This window comes from Carassius carassius, chromosome 15 (assembly GCF_963082965.1).
Source record: "Carassius carassius chromosome 15, fCarCar2.1, whole genome shotgun sequence".
In the NCBI taxonomy this organism is placed as follows: domain Eukaryota; kingdom Metazoa; phylum Chordata; class Actinopteri; order Cypriniformes; family Cyprinidae; genus Carassius; species Carassius carassius.
This window is the reverse complement of record NC_081769.1, coordinates 9,116,981-9,139,007: the sequence shown is the minus strand read 5'-3', so window position 1 is coordinate 9,139,007 and position 22,027 is coordinate 9,116,981. Positions and strand designations below refer to the sequence as shown.

Here is a 22,027-nt window from a genome sequence, read left to right as displayed (position 1 = left end):
CCGGCCTAAGGTTTTCAAAAGGCATCATGCGAGTGTGAACATCACTACAACTAGGAAAAAAAATTATTGTAATTCAAACGCAGCTCTCGTCGGCATTTAAACAGACCTTTGCTCTTAATTCCGATCGGTCCAACGCAGTAACGAAATCTGAGCAGGTCTAAAAACTGAAACTGTTGATGCTGCACTTTACACTTTGGAAAAGTTATATATATTTTTTAAATATGAGCAGGCCTACAATCTGGGATTGGTAATGCTGCACTGTAATCATAGTTATTTATTTATATTTTTCATTATATTTTATTATATGAAATTGTTTTGAGACTGAGAGTATTTTATTTAGTGGAGAAATTTGCAGCAGTATTTTATTTCTTATTCTTTTTTTATTTTAAATATATTTTATTAAAAAGTATTTTAAAAAAGTGTAAACAAATTGTAAAAAAAAGTTTATAGTCATAAACCACCTCCAGTTTAATGTTTGCATTTCTTTCCCTTACTGTACCGAAAATTACTTTAAAACCTAGGTACGTACCAAACCGTGATTTTTGCGTACCATTACAGCCCTACTATGTATAAATCTAACTCAAGAGACTTGAGTGCCATCTAGTGGTGCATTAAGTCAAGTCAAGTCACCTTTATTTATATAGCGCTTTAAACAAAAAAGAGTGTCAATAATGCAAAATGACAGTTAAAAGCAGTTCATCATTGAATTCAGTGATGCCATCATCTCAATTCAGTTTAAATAGTGTCTGTGCAATCATTTGCAATCAAGTCAACGATATCGCTGTAAATGAAGTGTCCCCAACTAAGCAATCCAGAGGCAACAGCGGAAAGGAACCAAAATGAATTATACACTAGTCAAGTTAAGTCAAGTCACCTTTATTTATATAGTGCTTTAAACAAAAAAGATTGTGTCAAAGCAACTGCACAACATTAATTAGGTAAACAGTCGGTCAATAATGCAAAATGACAGTTAAAGGCAGTTCATCATTGATGTCATCATCTCAGTTCAGTTTAAATAGTATCTGTGCAATCATTTGCAATCAAGTCAATGATATCGCTGTAAATGAAGTGACCCCAACTAAGCAATCCAGAGGCAACAGCGGAAAGGAACCAAAATGAATTATACACTAGTCAAGTTAAGTCAAGTCACCTTTATTCAGTAGTTGAATTGTCATGTGAGTGTGTGTAATATATGTTGCAATAGTCCATGTCAGTTTCTGTGACTTACAAACATAGTCTTTTAGCCAACCTGGCTCATGTCTTTGACGTTTCTCCCATGGACAAGCATCAGAAGACACAGAATTTCCAGACAATGGAACCTGAGAGGGAATCAAGTTTTCAGCATTGGTGGTCAGTCCATTATCCAGCACAGGTGCGAGACACGATGCATGCCATTTTTTTCTATCATCCAAAAGATAAGTGTAAGGGCCGTGTGCCTGTGTGGTATATGTGCTGACTTTTTGACACGCACTTTATCCCCTTTTTGGAAAGAAAAGTGACGCACATGATGCTTGTGGTCATAGCGAGATTTCATGACATCCTGACGTGATAAAACACGCTTCTGCAATTATTTAGGCTCATGACCAGAAGATGAGGGTTTCAGGACATTGAGGCGGGTACACATTTTCTTTCCATGAAGTAATTTGAAGGGAAAAACGAGTGGCCAGGTTGCCGTGTCTACTGAAGACACAGGTAAGAAATGCAGTCACCTGTTTTGTTGCAACAGACGCAGTACAGACGCAGGCTACCTTGGGCCATTTACAATAATAGTCAGTGAGTGTCAGAGCATATCGACAGTCCCAGGCAGCAGTCCCAGGCCCATGATGTCTATCACCAGTTTTTCCCAAGGTGCAGAAGGTAAAGGAACAAGCTGGAGTGGAACAGCAGAGGCTTTTGCAGTTTTATCCAAAGAAAGGCACAACTGACAGGCAGTAATTTTCTCTGCCACAAGTGTGTCCATTTTGGGCCACCAATACATTTTACGCAGGCGTTGCTTTGTTCTTATGTGCAATATGGACCAATGACTCATGCAGTTCCCCAGGTATCACCAATCGAGACCCTCTAAATACTAAATCAAAGCAGCAGAAGAAGGAGGCTATCCACTCACAATTTGTGTGCGCAGTGCAGAGTGTTCAGGGCAGCGAGCAGAGGCAGCAGCAAACTCATAATTGGATATGGCAGTCAGACCAGTGAACAGTAAAGCAACAAACTCAGGCTCTGTGTCCGAGTCAGCATCCGAAGTAAGAGGCAGGGGCGAGTGGGACAAACAATCTGCTCTGTGTCCGAGTCAGCATCCGAAGTAAGAGGCAGGGGCGAGTGGGACAAACAATCTGCAGTGTGGTTTTCAGATCCAGCATGGTACTCAACCATATAGTTCAAACAGAGCAACCGAGCAGCCCACCGGGCTATGCGCATACCAGCTCTATCAATCCATTTTGTGGTCAGCAGCGTCATTAAGAATATTTCTGTTCAGCTGAGGTGAGTGTTCTGGATGAGAAAGCAACAGTACATTCTTGACCATCCGTGCATATTTGTGCGAAGACAGCACCTAGTCCATAAGCAGATGCATCAGTAGAAATGACCACTGGCAGCCACAGGTCAAATAGTGAAAGAGCAGGACTGTGTACCAGTAGCTTTTTTCATCAGCTTCATCAGACCAGCAAAATCCACTCTCATCTCTCAGGCATGCACGCAGAGGCATCACCAGGAATGCGAAATTGGGAATAAATTTGTTGTACCATGAGAGGAGGCCTAGCAGACAACACAACTGAATAGCATCCGATGATGCAGGTGCATCGATTGTTGCAGAGAGATGTTCCTGATACAGCTGAAAACCCTGTGACGTCACCATGTGTCGAAAAACTTCAAGCTCTGCTTTCTGAATTGACATTTAGACTCATTCAGCACCAACCCGGCATCTTTGAGACGTTGCAGCACATTCTCTAGCGCTTGATTATGGTCTTGTAGTGAGCGTTCCCAAACGATTATGTCGTCCAGATAATTTGCAACATTCTGGAGTCCTTTTAGAATGACAACCATCATCTTTTGGAATGCAGATGGAGCAGATGCCAAGCCATAAGCTACCCTGCAGAACCTGAAGAGGCCTCCGTGTGTAATGAATGCAGTGAGGTCCCGGCTGTCTTCGTGAAGAGGTACCTGATGGAATGTACTTTCTAAGTCAATAGTTGAAGATACAGATGAACTGTGCAGTATTGTCAACATATTCTCCATGTGTGGCAATGGGTAGCTATCAGCCCAATGTAGCACGCTGTTATGGAGGAGTGGAGAAGGTACAGGCTCAAGCAGATTGTGGCGGCGGCAGCACAGTGTGTCCATCAAATCGAAAAAGGTCCCTTAACAAGGTGTCCCTTAATAAGGTCCATGCCTGGCAAAGCTGTGCCATTGTCGACGATGAAGAAGTGTGCAGGACAGGTATGGTCATATTTAGATACCGTTGCATATAAACATCCTAGTACTGAAATTGGTTCTTTTAAGTTAAGTAACTAAACGGGCAGTATGAGCATGTAGCGGCACAGTGTGAAAATGCAGCTCATACAATTGCTTTGTCAGGATGGATACTGATGAACCAATGTCCACTGTGAGTTAAAGAGAAACAGGGATGGCAGTAGGTGTGGCATTTATGATCACATCACACGTCAAACGGTCAGTTGCTCCAGGTAGATAGAGAATGCAGACCTCTGGTAATTCAACTGAATGCACCAAATGCATAGGAGCAGAACAGACTCGTGCAAAATGTCAAGTCTTATTGCAATTCTTACATTTAGCAGATGCAGCAGGACAATTCTGTGTGTTTGCAAGATGTCCAGCAGAGCCACAGTGAATGCATGTCCGAGCTGAAAAAGCAGGAGCAGAAGCATAGGGTTTTGATAAGGTACGCGCTTTGAATTTGGCCTTAGGATGTTGTCGTCCAGAAGCAGAGTGCCATCTAGGGGTGCATTAATGTAAGGACGCAAATGGGAGTTTTACTTAAACGTTCTGAGGGCAGAAAGGAAAATGATTGGTTTACAGATTCAACCAATGAAATTGAAGTGGTGGCGGAGTCAGGAAATTTGAACGTGTGAAATGAAAACTTCAGACAGATACGTTACTGAAACTTCATGGGAGGCATTTATTGCAAGGTAAGTTCATTACTTGACATTACATCAGTCAGTTAGCATTAGCATTAGCACTGCTCTCGGGGCAGGAGTACTTGATATTGATATTACTGTTCAATTCAATTCAATTCAAGTTTATTTGTATAGCGCTTTTTACAATACAAATCGTTACAAAGCAACTTTACAGAAAATTATGTTTCTACAATATTTAGTAGTAGCTAGTAGTTTGTGCACGTTTGACAGGATTTTAGAAAAATAAAAATAATAATAATAATAATACAAGACGTAGTCAGCTAGATGATGAACTATCAATATTATTAATTAATAGTAATTATAGGATGCAGTCACACATGTAGCAATAATTGTTAGTGCAGCACTAAGATCAAGTAAGACTAGAAATGAGATGCAGCCTTGATCTGACGCAAGAAGCAGGTCATTTGTAATTTTAACAAGTGCAGTTTCTGTGCTATGGTGGGGCCTAAAACCTGACTGAAATTCTTCATACAGATCATTTTTATGCAGGAAGGTGCTCAATTGAGCAGACACAACTTTTTCTAAAATTTTAGACATAAATGGAAGATTTGAAATAGGCCTATAATTTGCCAGTACACTAGGATCTAGTTTTGGTTTCTTAATAAGAGGCTTGATAACCGCCAGCTTGAATGGTTTTGGGACGTGACCTAAAGATAACGACGAGTTAATGATATTGAGAAGCGGTTCTTCAGCTACAGGTAACAGCTCTTTTAGTAATTTAGTGGGTACAGGATCTAATAAACATGTTGTTGGTTTAGATACAGTGATAAGTTTATTTAGCTCTTCCTGTCCTATATTTGTAAAGCACTGCAGTTTATCTTTGGGTGCGATGGATGAAACTGAAGTGTTAGACGCTGTAGAATCTACATTCGCTATTGTATTTCTAATGTTATCTATTTTATCAGTGAAGAAATTCATAACGTCATTACTATTTAACGTTGGTGGAATATTTGAATCAGGTGGCGTCTGGTAATTTGTTAATTTAGCCACTGTGCTAAATAAAAACCTTGGATTGTTTTGGTTATTTTCAATGAGTTTGTGGATATGCTCTGCCCTAGCAGTTTTTAGAGCCTGTCTATACCTGGACATACTGTTTTTCCATGCAATTTTAAAAACTTCCAAGTTAGTTTTTCTCCATTTGCGTTCAAGACTATGAGTTACTTTCTTGAGAGAGTGAGTATTACTGTTATACCATGGCACAGTACGTTTTTCTCTACCCTTTTTCAATTTGATGGGGGCAACAGCTTCTAATGTATTAGAGAAAATAGTGCCCATGTTGTCAGTAATTTCGTCTAATTCATGTGTATTTTTGGGTACAAATAGCAGTTGAGATAGATCAGGCAGGTTATTTGCGAATCTGTCTTTGGTGGCTGGAACAATAGTTCTGCCCAGACGGTAACGCTGAGACATATAGTTAATATCAGTTATACGCAGCATGCACGATACAAGGAAATGGTCTGTAATATCATCACATTGGGGTACAATATCTATAGCAGTAAGATCGATTCCATGCGATATAATTAGATCTAGTGTATGATTAAAACGATGAGTGGGCCCGGTGACATTTTGCTTGACTCCAAAGGAGTTTATTAGGTCAGTAATCGCAAGTCCTAATGTATCATTTGCATTATCAACGTGAATATTAAAATCTCTCATGATTAGCGCCTTATCAACTGTAACTAGAAGGTCTGAGAGGAAATCTGCAAATTCTTTCAGGAATTCTGTATACGGCCCTGGTGGTCTATACACAGTAGCCAGAGCAAGAGATACATTAGACTTCTTTTGCATGTCTGACAGTGTAACATTTAGCAGAAGTATTTCAAAAGAGTTAAACCTGTATCCTGTTTTCTGGGTAACATTGAGAATATCACTATATATTGTTGCAACACCTCCTCCACGACCAGTCTGACGGGGCTCATGCTTATAACAGTAGTTTGGTGGAGTAGACTCATTTAGACCAAAATAATCATTTGGTTTTAGCCAGGTTTCAGTCAAGCAGAGTACCTCAAAACTATTTTCTGTGATCATTTCATTTACAATAACTGCTTTGGGTGTGAGTGATCTAATATTTATGAGCCCAAACTTTAAAAATTGTTTTTGTTCATTTACTTTACATTTTTCTGGTTTAATTACGATAAGATTTTTTCTAGATCCTACATTATATTTTGACCTCACTATTCGGGGAACAGACACAGTCTTAATAGTTTTTACAGCACAAGTACTTTTATCATTTAAGCGGGTGGAACAAAACTCATCATAATAGTTATTAGAGAATTGTCTTACTAGTCACATGGAGCGAAGTGTCCTGGAGATGTTGTCAGAGAGCAGCTCCGCTCCGATTCTGCTGGGGTGTAGTCCATCAGCGCGAAACAGCCTAGGACGCTCCCAGAAAAGATTCCAGTTATTAACAAATAGCAGTTTCTGTTCTTTACACCATGACAACAGCCATTCATTTAAAGCAAAAAGTCTACTGAACCTTTCGTGTCCTCGTCGATACGTGGGCAGTGGTCCTGACACGACGATCGTCGCCGCGGGCGTCGTGCTGCGAACCGTCTCGATCAGGCTGCTGAAGTCCCTCTTCAGCGTCTCCGTCTGCCGCAGCGTGGTGTCGTTAACCCCGGCGTGAAGCACGACCGCTCTGGGGCTCTCGTCGACCTTCAGGATCGCGGGTATCTGCGCAGAAACATCGAGAACACGAGCACCAGGCAAACAATGAGTGTGCACTTTACCTTCGGCTAACGTAGCACTTACGTGTCGGACGATGGAGTCTCCGATGATCACAGCGTCCCGTCCTGTCTCGCGGAGGGGAGCGAAGCGGTTCCGGATGGAGATGTCGAAGGCAGGAGGGGGAGAAGTCGTCGCCCGGGACCCGGCTCGCGTCCTCCGCTGTGGATGCACCCAGGGTCCGTGGTGTCCCGGCGTCGCAGTGAAGGACATCTGGGAAGATCGCGTCCTGGGTGCACCGGGCCTGTGCAGAGAAACACACGGAGTAGACGTGGTGGGACTGTTAGCAGATCGCTGTATACTTACCCCGGACTTGTGAGCGTCAGCCCGGGATGATTCCAGCGCGGTTCTCCGCTCTCTCAGCTGGGCCTGCCTCACCTCCAGGTCGCGAATCTGCTTTCCCACGGCCTCGAGCTCGAGCTGCACAGAGTGGAGACATTCATCCGCCATTAAAGCAAGTAACAGTGAGTACAGCAGTGGTAATGTGTGTGAATAGAGTATTAGCAATGTTAGCGCAACCACGCCGCTGATGCTAACGGGCTAAAAGCTAATAGCGGACCCGGGAGATCAAAATAAAACTAGTGATAGCGAGGCGCTCTGATTGTTTTTGTTGTAGAATACAATAGAGGATATATTCACACGTTATATAAACGGAAACGATGATGTATAAAATTGATTTTTGGGTTAAAAATAGTCAATGAAAAGAATATAGTGACGGAGCTCAAACGCAGTACAGCCGCCAACCGACCAGAATAGAAATATAATACTGTTATTTTTAATGAACTGTGTGCTGCTCTCATGGCATGAGTATTCAATATTTAAATGAATGTGATTTTTTATGAAATGTGTGCTGCTCTCAGGGCATGAGTACTCAATATTCATATAACTGTTATTTTATTAAACTATGTGCTGCTCTCAGGGCAGGGGTACTCAATATTCCTATTACTATTATTGTAATAATCGATGCGCTGCTCTCAGGGAAGGAGTACTCAATATTCATATTACTATTATTTAAATAATCCATGCGCTGCTCTTAGGGTAGGAGTACTCAGTATTCAAATTACTGTTATTTTTACTGTTCTATGAGCTGCTCTCAAGGCAGGAGTACTCAATATTCATATTACTATTGTTTTAATAATCTATGCAGTGCTCTCAAGGCAGGAGTGCTCAGTATTCATATTACTGTTATTTTTGGTGTATTATGTGCTGCTCTCAGGGCAGGAGTACTCAATATTCATATTACTATTATTTTACTTAACTATGAGCTGCTCTCAGGGCAGGAGTATTCAATATTCATATAACTATTAATTTAAATTATCTATGTGTATCTATGTTTGTGGCTGAAACTGGTGCAAATCTTATTAAGAAAACGAAATAAGATTAAAGTGCTAGTAGATCGATTCTCTCAGGTTGCGGTCAAGAAATAGCGTCTAACGCTAGACACTTGGGACTCCATTCACCCTCCGTTAATAACATTACATTTCTCTGTCACTGTTTGAATGAATGTTTGTGTGTTTTCGTTAGTTTAGTTTGTGTGTATTAGAGTAGTTCAATAAAGCCTTGTTTGATTTTACATACCAGTGTCTTGTGCTGTGTGCTTACAAGTTACTGCCTTAAACTGTAGATTCTGTTACCTTGCTCATAATCAGTTATCCTAATTTTATGATATTATTACTGTAGGCCACAGGATAATATTTTGTCCAGAATTGATCAAATACCCTAATCTCAATTTATCGGTTGACGAATAGTTGATAAAGTGTTAAATATTAATTCTGAATAATTTGCATACTAATTCGGTTCTTATTCACTTCAATTCATTCCCCTTTGCGTTATATTGATCTTAATTCCCTTATTAATCTTACTGTTACATATCTGGACTCAGTTTGTGTGTTTTTGCCCCTGTGATCCAGTTTCTGTCTTCCGTGTTTGGTTTGATTAGTTTCCAGGTGTGTCTCTTCATTTCCCCATGTGTTCCATGTCCCTGTTAATTTAGTCATGCCATCCACCTGTATTTCCCCAATTATCCCTCGTACTTAAACCTTGTCCTTTGAGTTCTGTGTTGTCGGGTCTACTAACCACTTACTACTCACTAACCAGTGACTACCAACTTACGTGTGTCTACCTCTGTGCTCCATGTGTTGGATTTAATAAAAACCTTATTTCGTGTATCCTCGGCTCCGTGTTCCTTCCGGCAGCGTAAACGGTAACACTTACATAAGTGCCCATATTATTTTACCCTTAAATATTATCTTTCATGAATTGCAAAATAGCTGTTTGTAAATGTAAAAAGGTCTGCAACTGTTTACAGATCAAATTGCACGACAAATAAAGTTTTGTCTCGTAAAAGTAAGAAAATTGATTCTGAACTACTGTGCTGAAATGAGTGTCAGAAACTCCATTCTCACTTCATGTTACCAGTTACCTGTTTGTTTGCATAATGCAAGCCTATGGATGTCACCGGCTGTCCTTCAAATGGTTACTACTCTAATTTGCCCTCAATCACTGTAGTTGTAGCTGAGGCCAAACAGAGTATAGTAGGCTGTAGAAATTGTAGGGTTTAAGGATGTATTATGTGTCATTAAGAAATTGTCAATTTTTTTCAGGGTTTTGAAATGTGATTTTTATGATTTTACTAGTAATTACGTTTGCTTACATTGATATATTTCAGATGCTGGGCAGTGCGCTGTTCATATATGTAATGTTCCTGGTTTGCAAGTTTGCTCCACAAAAGAAAGTGGTCCCGGAAATATATGAAAATGAGGATGTTCATGATTCAATGTCCAAAACTAAAGACTTCAGGTAAAATAATGTTTTTGTTTTTATTTTTATATTTTTTCATAATCATCAGTGTAAATTGAAACCAGACTCTTTATGCATTTCAAATGCAGGAAGACGTTGCAAACACTTCTGGAGACTTTGAAAACGGGCTTTTATTGCAAGGCGACCTAGGGCCTGGTTTAAAGGGAGCATCTTAAAACTACAGCAGTTTAATGATGCACCTACCCTTTGCTGCGAAATCTTCATGTGTATTGTACATGCGTTTAATTCAGTGGATTTGTTTGTAATTGTAATTGTTTAAAAAATTAAAGTCATAATTATACTTGATTATTTTATTGTAATATTGGACCTGTAAAATAATTATTTTCAATCAGCATTTCATTTTGTTCTTACACAAACAATCTGTACAACAGACATTGAATAAAACAACATTTACAGCACAATAAATAAATAAATAAATAATAAAAAACACATTCTTTTTTATTTTTAGAAATACAGGGCTTAATTTCTCTGCAACAGCCTATGAGAACATTAAGTGGTTGCACATAGATTGACACCCGGAACTTTTGAAATCACATTTATGTATCACCAAGTCAACTCAGGACTTCTCTCACAATTCAGATGGCAATTGTTATTCATATGAACAATTCAGATGGCAATTGTTATTCATATGAACATATGTAAAAAAAATATTTACATGACACCTCAGTGATAACTCATGGATTTGATGATTTATTCACAGTGGAGAAGATAGATGTGTGATCATAATGAACCTAGGAATGCACTGCAGACATGGCCAAATACATGGTTGTCTGCTCTAAATAAAATATCATACTCAAATATATATCAGATTTAAATGTCATAATACAATATTTATTATTTATTTAAATATCTGGTTTAAAAAGAAAATAGACTCAATATAGCTTAAATGGTTTTCTTAAATTTTACCTCTCAAAATGATGTGTGTCATTAAAAATGTGGAGATTAGCATTAATAAGTAAATGCAACCTCTTATTTACACAAGGAAAACAAAGCTACTTGGTTTGCAATTTTAAGTATGTAATTGTAGGCCTATAAATATTTTAAAATCGTATTGCATACCTGTTACTTGCATAATAATGACCCATTTCAAATGTTTACATGCGTTTCTGGTCTTTTTGTTCTTAACAAGCATCCAATCACTCTGATGGAGCATTTATGAAATAGTATTTAGTAAATAGTATTCTTGCAAACATTCTAGCATTTCAATATATATATATATATATATATATATACATATATATATATATATATATATATATATACATAATATATATATATATATATATATATATATATATATATATATATATATATACATACACAACAGTTAGTATATGGTGTTAAACAGTGGTGAAAATTTATTTAAACGGTTAATTTTTAAATGATTTATTCTCAGAGATGTGGATTTGGACAGCAATTGAATTACCACAAGACCTTGGGATTCGGCCAGGGGTTTTCATGGGGATAGTGGGAGAAAAAACAATGACATTCTGGATTCAGATAGCAATAAAATCACAGACTAACCCCTGTAAATGTTGATAATTGCTTATGTCCCCATGGAACCAACTACCCTTCGAATTTAGCTATTATGTGCTTTTATCAGGTGGAGCCAAACACACCATTTTTCATTTATCTCCATTTTTGCACCATTTTGCACTCAGCAGCATCAGATGCCTCTTCATTGTTAGCTCCTTTGATTTGTCCTGTTTCTTCCAGCTCCTCCAGGTAACTGGAAAATGAAATAAAAGATAATTCAATAATGCAGAAATTGTCTATTGATTTATAAATGTAATGATTTAAAAAAAGATCACTCTTAAAAATATGCATACATTTACTAGCCTATAACTCATTAATATAAACAGGAAAAACTATATCAATACTATATAGAACAAATGAAAAAAATATATTACATATGCAGTGTAGACTATGCTGTAAATTACACTACACTGGTATTGACATACATTTTTAATGAATATTGTTCATGATTGATATAGTGTGTTGTTTAAAAGAATGAACAATGGTTAGGTAATAGTTATAATACATTAAAAACAGTAATATGAATATTGAGTACTCCTATCCTGAGAGCAGCACATATATTAATAAAATAATAGTAATATGAATATTGAGTATTCCTGTCCTGAGAGCAGCACATAGTTTAGTAAAATAATAGTAATATGAATGAGTACTCCTGCCCTGACATCAGCACATTATACACTAAAAATAACAGTAATATGAATATTGATTACTCTTGCACTGAGAGCAGCACATAGATCAGTAAAAATAACTGATAAGTAATATGAATATTGAGTACTCCTGCCACCAGAGCAGAACAAAATACACTAAAATAACAGTAGTATGAATATAGAGTATTCCTGCCCTGAGAGCAGCTAATAGAACAGTAAAATAACTGTAATATGTAAATTACGTACTCCTGCCCTGAGATCAGCACATAGTGCACAAAAAATAACAGTAATATAAATATTGAGTACTTCTGCCCTGAGAGCAGCACATAATACACTAAAAAATAACAGTAATATGAATATTGATTACTCCTGCCCTGAGAGCAGCTCATAGTTAAGTAAAAATAACAGTAATATGAATATTGAGTACTTCTGCCCCGAGAGCTGAACATAATACAAAAAATAACAGTAGTATGAATATTGAGTACTCCTATCCTGAGAGCAGCGCATAAAACAGTAAAATTTACTTTAATATGAATATTGAGTAATCCTGCCTTGAGAACATCTAATAGATCAGTAAACATAATTGTGATATGAATATTGAGTACTCCTGCCCTGAGAGCAACACATAGTACACTAACAATAACAGTTATATGAGTGTTGAGTGCTCTAGCACTGAAAGCAGCTCATGGAAAAGTAAAAATAACTGTGATATGAATATTGAGTACTCCTTCCCCTAGAGCAGCTCATAGAACGGTAAAAATAACAGTAATATGAATATTGAGTACTCCTGCCCTGAGAGCAGCACATAGTTTAATAAAATAATAGTAATATGAATATTGAGTACTCCTGCCCTGAAAGCAGCAAATAGTTTAGTAAAATAATAGTTATATAAATATTGAGTGCTCCTGCCCTGAAAGCAGCACATAGTTTAGTAAAATAATAGTAACATGAATATTGAGTACTCCTGCCCTGAGAGCAGCACATAGCTTAGTAAAATAATAGTAATATGAATATTGAGTACTCCTGCCCTGAGAGCAGCACATAGTTTAGTATAATATTAGTAATTTGAATATTGAGTACCTCTGCCCTGAGAGCAGCACATAGATAATTAAATTAATAGTTATATGAATATTGAGTACTCCTGCCCTGAGAGTAGCACATAATACACTAAAAATAACTAATAAGAATATAGAGTATACTCCTACCCTGAGAGCATCACATAGATCACTAAATAACATCAATGTGACTATTGAGTACTCCTGCCCTGAGAGCAGCTCACAAAACAATAAACACAACTGTGATATGATTATTGAGTACTCCAGCACTGAATGCAGCTCATAGAACAGTAAAAATAAAAGTGATATGAATATTGAGTACTCTTGGCCTGAGAGCAGCACATAGAACAGTAAAAATAACACTGATATGAATATCGAGTACTCCTACCCTGAGAGAAGCATAGTTTATTAAAATAACAGTAATATGAATACTGAGTAATTCTGCCCTGAAAGCAGCACATAATTCACTTAAAATAATAGTAATATGAATATTGATTACTCCTGCCCTGAGAGCAGCACATAGTTTAGTAAAATAATAGTAATATGAATATTGAGTACTTCTGCCCCGAGAGCAGCACATAGTTTAGTAAAATAACAGTAATATGAATATGGAGTAATCCTGCCCTGAGAGCAGCACACAGTTCATTAAAAATAACAGTAATAGGAATATGGAGTACTCCTGCCCTGAGAGCAGCAAATAGTTTAGTAAAATAACAGTACTATGAATAACATTAACTGACTGATGTAATGTCAAGGAGATATGAACAAGTTTTTTTCCACTAATACTGGTTTCACAGACAGCGTGGAAGCACTGGAAAAGCATGTTTTACTCCAGTTACCTCATAACCAGCTTTTGTGCAATCAACTGATGAAGCAGTCAAGTAAAAATGCATGCTATATGCTATATGATATTTAGACCATGATTATTGTTCTGTGTATCTTTGTTCACTAATTATCTTTAAAAATGTTAATTTTTTCATGAGAATACACGATAAATTAGCTTACCTTTCAATAAATGCCTCCCACAAATAGTCAGTAATATATCTGTCTGAAGTATTCCTTCCACATGTTCAAATTTCCTGACTCTGCCTCTGCTTTATTTTCATTAATTGAATCTGTAAACCAATCACTTTCCTTTCTGCCCTCAGAACAAGTTTGAATAAGTAAAACTTCCATCTGCTCTAAGTGTCCAAAATAAACAGGGAATTTGGTGTCCTCGTCGTGCTGTGGGGTTCAGGTAGGTAGAGCAGTGTTCAGGAAGTAAGGGTCAAGGTAAGGGGCAGCGGCTTCTTCCAGTGGCTGCATCCCTCTCGCTGGCCGCTGTGCTTGAAGGGACTACATGGCCCGGCATCCTGGCCTGACGGCCGTGTAACAGGTGCAGTTTTCATCCAGACCACGGGTCCGGCAGCTCACGTCTCTGGCAGCGCAGGAGTCCCTCTACTCACCCTTCCTGGACCCACAAGGACACCAGGTGCATGCACGGGGAAGACACTGGTCTCCCAAAGAGAGGCGCGCTCGGCATTTAAACAGTGGTGGTGATGAGGCTCCATCTGGTGCACCCCATCACACGCCACCAGCCAGCTCTTCCAGTGCCCCTCCTCTCTTACACACCCACTCCTGTCAGGAGCCTGGTGAAGGGCAGTGATTAAGAGACAGGGTGACGATGAAAATTAGTTGGGGCCCGCCGACTCATCACAATACACACACATATAGTGATACATTACGGGATGTATACATACATACTGTATATGGATATATACTGCAAAATATATTTGTCAGATTTGGTTTATCATATATGTAACATATATGTTCCCATATAAATGTTAATATACACACATGGTCAGAATTGTTGATACCCTTGGTAAATATGATCAAGGAATGTTGTGGAAATAAATCTGCATTGCTAATCCTTTTAAGCTATTATTTTTTTTTTTAAATCACAAAAATCTAACCTTTCATCTGAGAATAAGAATTCAAAATGGTGGGAAATATCATTATGAAATAAATGTTTTTTCTCTAATACACATTGGATACACACTTTTATTCAATATCTATGGGTCTATCACGTGATGAAGGAAGGACTCGGAAAAAACCCACCTCGTGAGATGAACTAATCAATTCTCTTTCCGGCTCAGACTGCATTGACTGAAACAGGTGAACTTTTTTTATTTTTTATTTTATTCAATGCTTTGAAACCCCTTAAGTGTCACTGGCCCACCGGTGGGCCCAAAGCCAGTACATATTTAAAACCGTAATATTCTATACTAAACCTAAACTAATATTGACAAACTATATATAATTGGAGACCTTAGAGATTGTATTTTTCATATTTGACCACTGTTTTATATTTAAAATTATGTAGTGACAGTAATTCATTAATTTGTGAAAAGAAAATTTAGCAAAAAAAAAAAACCCACCAAGAAGTTGGCTTTTGTTACAAAAAGCTGATACATACACATACAATCACGAAAGCATATATTTTTTATTTATTTTTTGGCTGCCAATAATTCAGACAAAAAATCTTTTCTAGTTTTTATCAAAAACTTTGAGAATAAATTGATTATGTATATTTGTATATGTATGATTGATGTTGCAATTATTCAGTAAAAAATGTAATGCATGTCAATTTCATGTATGATCATACATGAAAAACTTTTTTTTGTGAAGTTTTTGTAACAACACTCTAGTAGCTATGTTTGATTAAAAAATAATTTACAACCTATCTAGAATGTTTTATTGCTGTTCGAATAAATTTTTTTTTTAAATCAAATCAGTCGTCCACATTGTTTGGAATAACGGCGTTTAAAAGAACGGCGTTAGCTAACGACGATATTTTTTCAGTAACGGGGTAATCTAACGAATTACTTTTCCCGTCGTTACAATGCCATTAACGTTATTGAACGTTAAATGCGGTGCGTTACTATGCATTGATTTAATATGCAATCCGAATGCACCCCTGGCTCACACAGCGAGTGAGCAGGTGGGTTAATAACGAGATAAGCGATTATGATTGGCTAAGGCAGAGTCATGTGTTTCATGGTAACCAATCAGAGCCAGTGTTTTTACATACACGCGCCAGCGGCGCCAAACACACACAGTCACACACACGCAACAGCTACACAGAGATTCCAGTGTTGCCAACTTAGCGACTTTGTCGCTAGATTTAGCGACTTTTCAGACCCTTTTAGCAACTTTTTTCCAAAAAAGCGACTAGCGACAAATCTAGCGACTTTTTTTTGATAGACCTCATTTAGTCTCTGAGACTCTCCGGTACTGCCGCACGAGCACGAGCTCTCTCTCCCAGCGCGCGCACACGCCTCTCTCTCTCTGCATCTGCTCTATTCAGCGAGCAGAGAGGAGCAGCACTTTCAGATAAAAAAAAGATATTCTTTTGCTTCTAACTCTATTTTACATACAAGTATAGCCGAAATCACAGTACAACCATTGTCTTAATCTTATGTGTATGTGATTTCATTAGACAATGTCGTGAATAGGATTTTAGTGCAGAGATTAACATCTTTGAGAGCTGGTTATGTAGTCTTAATGGACCGCGTTTCAGTCATTATAATATTAATTCCGTCGTCGGACAACAGAAACATTAAAATATAAAAATAAGAAACGTTTTATTGAGAATTTTGGCTGCATTAAAATGCAGTACATGAGCACAGAAAGGGCAGATAATATGACGCACTTACGTCATGAATATGCTAATTAGCATATGATGTCATCTAGCGGCATTTAGCGACTTTTCAGGCAGGGTTTAGCTACTTTCCATTGAAAGAAGTTGGCAACACTGAGAGATTCGCAGAAGCAGCAGAAATGGCGAGTCAGGAGCAATCCGGTGAAAAGTTGGCATTTTCAAGGTGGAGATATAAGCACTACTTCAAATTCATTGTAGTCAAAGGCAAGAACGTGCATGTAATGTGTGACACACGCATCTACAAAGCTAGTGGCCAAAAACACTTTTCTTACAAAGAGTGCAGGATAAAACTCTTGCTGTCTGTTGACGTGCAATAAATCTCGAAAGTGTTCTGGGTGTTCATCTTCAGTTCTCTCTTCACAGCAATACAGTCAGTGTACTGTTTGAGTGCATGCATTACTCCGGGATATTGGTTTGTTTGAACTCAGAGGGAGTGTCAGCCACATTAAAAAATTTAACAGCTTAAGTCATTTGTGGATTAATGCGTATTAGAGATGCGAACCGTTTAAAATGGTTCAGTTCGATTTGGTGAACTGAATGATTCGTTCGCAAACCGGATATCAAGACTGCTTTGTTTTGAACTCTCTCACACAACAGACACGGAAGAGAAGACAATGCTGAATAAAGTCGTCGTTTTTGCTATTTTTGGAACAAAAGGTATTTTCGATGCTTCAAAAAATTCTAACTGACCATCTGATGTCACATGGACTACTTTGATGATGTTTTTCTTACCTTTTTGGGCATGGACAGTATACCGTACACACAGCTTCAATGGAGGGACTGAGAGCTCTCGGACTAAATCTAAAATATCTTAAACTGTGTTCCAAAGATAAACGGAGGTCTTACGGGTTTGAAACAAAATGAGGGTAAGTTATTAATTACATAATTTTGCTTTCTGGGTGAACTAACCCTTTAAAACTTTCCCATGAGAGGATCAGTCTTACAGGTAATCTTTGGTGTATCCAACAGAATGCATTATTCCAGAATGGTTGTACCAAATTACACTGAAAAAACAGGTGTTCAACTCTTTCTATCTCCAAATTGCATAATTGGCAACTTAAATCCCCAACATTAAATCTTACTCTTAAAAATTATTTTGCAGGATAAATATGATTCATAATTTTAAAATGCACCTCTTTACATTTAGGGTTGACAGGAAATTAGTTCTAACTTAAGACCCTCTTTTCCTACCATAATGAAAAAATATATAAGATCTCTTTACTGGTCCTGGAAAACAACGTTGTAACAGACAATTCCTCAAAAATCTGTTAAAACATTTTGTTTATCAGCAAAGTTAACATTTTTTTATCATAAGATCAGGTATTTTGGGAATTGTGATTGAATATTTTACTTGTTCCTTGACTAATTTAATCATCTGCAATGGTATATTCTTTATTACTTTATCATACATTTTAGAGGAGCAACTTACATTATATTTATCACAAATATCATTGTAATGAATTAAACTTTCATATTCATCCGGAAGAAGGAGGCAGGTACCGGCGGACAATCAAATAACATTTTAATAATACAAAATAAACACAAAACAGCGCACCAGCCCCTCACGGACGACTGGTGCGCTCAAATAAAAACCAAAACACAACTAAAAGCCCAGGCCTGGTCCTCTCTCGTCCTTCACTGTCGTCGCTCCAGTTTTATATCCTTCCATCTCCTACGTGGGACTCGAGACCGGCGGTGGGTCGCAGGTGTCATTGATTTGCCCAATCATTGCCGGCCTCACTCCTTGTTCCCACGTCCCTCGGCCCCGCCCCACTCGCCACAATCATCATAGCTCAATATATTCCCTAAGTTGTCTATAACATGTGTAAGTGATCATATGCCTTTCTTCAAACACTCATCAATAAACACAGATTTTCTATTTACCAAAATACACCTGTTATTCCAGATATACATGTTATGGGCTAAAATTATGTTTAAAAATCTGTTTCCAATATAATAATAATTGTTGATGAAAAGTAAAACATTTTATGGGAAGTTTAGACAATTCAAAATCACATTGTAATAAAAAACTAATGCCATCACATTTTTTTTTAATATAGCTGTAGGAATCTCAAAACCAAAATGAAGATTCATTATTAATGAAAGACTGTAACTGTCAGGAGAAACGGGCTGGTTTCAGTTGCGGGTTTACACTGAGCTTTATTGAAAGCAGATGAGACAAGGCAGATGAGTATCGTTCCACAGTTTAGCTCGTTCGACAGCCGAGTACCAGAGACATGAAAGCTGGAATCTTCTAGGAGTACTGCATTCGTGAGAACAAAAGGCAGAGCAAAACAGCAAAAGACACTGGAGCCTCAGGACAAGACACGACAAGGTGAGTACACAGACCAGCTAGTAGATCGAAGCTATTGGTACGAGTAACAACAGTCTGACAACAGACAGAGAAACACAGGGAATTATAAAGGGAACAAAATTAGAAGAACATTGAGAACAGGTGGTGAACAATTAAGGTTAACAACGGAGAAACAAGGAGGGTGGGGAAAAACTCAAATCAAACAGGCAGACGCGGTGAGCTGTCAAACCATCCAAACACACACAAACACATTCACAACCCCAAAAGGCAGGTGATTAGCCCCGAGCCTCAACAGTAACCACTTAAAGGTACAGGTTGTAGGACCTGCCACTGGAGGGCGCACTACCAAAACAATAACAATCGCGTGGTTTGATGACACTAAGAAGGAGCGTGGAATTATGGTATTTGTTGTCTTCTACCCAACCGCTGACGGTCATCAATCAGATGGAAAGATAAATCATGGATTTGCATGAGTAGATTACATACAAAGTCAATGCAAAGACGCGATCAGACTATGGAAGCTAGTGGTTTGCTGGACACTAGACACTACTTCCGAATTTGTCCACGACACTGTTGTCATGTGGTTTCTACATCAGTAAAGGCGGTAACAAAGGGTAACTAACATCATTGACAGGTGACTGCACTGCCCCGTATAACTGTTTAGAATGGGAATTTTCTCATGATTTACAAGTAGTTGAAAACATTAGAGATCTTTTTGGATATTTTACTCCAAATATCTTACAAATTGTACCTTTAAGTTTAGTGACCCCATTCATAATATCAAAAACAATTGCTTTAAGAACACCCTCTTCATAATCTTTAATCATATCACTTTTCAGTATATAATGACTTCTCATTCTCCATGTGAAATCAAATATATATATTCGCCGTTTCCCGTAAAGGATGTCACAAACCGAATAACAGACACGCCTCCCTGCCTCTTTAATTACTGAGCACTCTGATTCCAATGACGCGCATTCCACAGACTCGTTGCGCTGTCGCGTCTTTAATTGCCGAACACATTGTTTCCCACGACTGTATGTGCACTCGCGCCTTTAATAACTGTGCACATCGTTTTGATTGACTGTCCATCTAACGGCAGCGCGCTGCACCTGCCGCCACTAAATTACATTATATATGTCCCATATTGTCATTAATACACATACTGGCTTCAACTTGGACCACTAAATAAATAGACTGCTATTGTTATGCAAGTATGAGGGTTAGATTATTTAGTGTACAGGTAATTTCAAGAGTGATAAACAAAGTGATAGAAAATGTTTAAAAATGTGAAAACCACTCATTGCATCACACCATGCCCTGACTGCATTATTATTTGGACTTTATGGAGAGTGTGTACATGTTTATAAGTTTAACCGTTTATATTTAATTAATTAATTAATTAATTAATTAACAAGTGTCCCAGCCCTCAAGGGACTATATGGCCAACAAGCTTATTCCTGCTTGAAAAACAAAACGTTATTGATAGTGTAAAAAACATCAACTTTGAAACACATGCTGATTGATGCACTAGCATTACTCAACATTACTTACTACCTTCCAGCAACGCTACATTCAGTGAAGGTAAAATAGTAAAAAAACATAATAATAGTTCATTTAAATGGAACCAGAAGCCGAACCGGGGTGCGTTTCCCGTACAACGACGTAACTCGCTGATTAACCACCATAGTACGATGCATCGTTATGAAAACGAACAACCTAGTCACGACTGTTTCCCGAAACCATGGTACCTGTGTCGCAGATCCATCGTTCAAACTACGTTGGTTTGAACCGTCGTTCTTCTTCTTCTTCGATCTAATGGCTGACTGGAGACATGAGCACATACTGCCACCTACAGTAATTTGGTTTTATTTTCTCTTTTCTTCGACTCAAATTACGCTTTTGAAATGACGTTACGTAGGAGTCGAGTAATAACCAATCATTCGTTTGTTCTGCAATACATTATAGACACACAGAGTTAAAAATGTGCTCTTTTCTGATCCCAATGTCAATAATTTCACAATTTCAGATAAATACTATTTCTAATGTAATATTGATAGGCTACATAACCACAATTGAAAAAAGATGGGTTTTGAAAAACTGTGATGTACTGTTGTGGATTGCTTATTTTGCTCAATCTTTCCTATTTATGTCTTCTTGCCATTCTGACGTGTTAATGAAAATGACACGAAAACCCCAATTTTCAATGCTTGAAATTGCAGTTCTTTTCGAGGAGGTGGAAAACAGTAAAGTCCAGCTATTTTCAAAGCTGAAAAATAGCATTACAAATGCTGACAAAAATAAAATCTGGGCAGAAATCACTCAAAAAATAAACGATGCTAGCTATGGATATGGAAAAAGCCCAGACAAAGTCAGGAATAAGTGGAGGCACTTCGCAAGTGGGACTAAACAGAGGGCTGTGGCACGTAAGAGGGAAGCAAACAAGACTGATGGGGTATCAGTTCAGTTCCTCCTGTCCCTAGAGAGGAAGAGACAGTTTTGGCCATCCTGGGGCCTGTTGCAATGGAAGGACCCTTGGAGATATAGATACATGTGCATCAACCAGTCCTTTGCCTTCAAAGTCACGGCCTCCAATATCAGGCCCTCTCCAGTCTGGCCCTTCAACATCAGGCTTCACATCTTCAGAGGGCAATAAGAAGAAACAATGCTTTAAATTCAGTTGTTAGCTACACTGCATTATTATGCTGTTGGAAATTTATGGAAGTGGTGGGTGATGGCCTAATGGGTGAGTGATGGAAGCACACATGACTCATTTGTGTGGGCCACTTCTGAAGTTTGCAGGTGGCTGAAGAGGGTGCATGGCTTTGGTGATAGCTGGCTGCTGGTGACATGTCCTCTTCGCCCATACGTCCTGTCACCTGTGCAGCATCCAGCCACCACTGCAGTTTAAACCATTTGTTTAATCTGACATAATTTCTGTTAAATATTTGGTTTCTTTGCCGATATGCATTAAATGAACACTTAAAAACATTTAAAAAAACTTTTGCAAACAGTGTATACCGTCTCTCTCTCTCTCTATATATATATGTATTCACACACAAACACATTTGTAGAGAGTATTC

General features: G+C 38.1%; 1 protein-coding gene across 3 annotated transcripts in view; it reads right to left on the bottom strand.

The window, feature by feature from the left end:
* Positions 1-22,027, bottom strand: part of LOC132158072 (uncharacterized) — a 411,555-nt gene that overhangs the window by 106,327 nt on the left and 283,201 nt on the right. For 2 of the 3 annotated variants that reach the window (XR_009437656.1, XR_009437657.1), the window contains one exon: positions 6,432-7,292. Coding sequence is in view for 1 of the 3 variants with exons in the window: in XM_059567325.1 (XP_059423308.1) it covers positions 6,435-7,085 (651 nt within the window). In the remaining 2 variants the exon portion in view is untranslated. Of the gene's footprint in view, positions 1-6,431; positions 7,293-22,027 lie in introns of those variants that run through there. The other variant, XM_059567325.1, reaches the window with a different exon arrangement.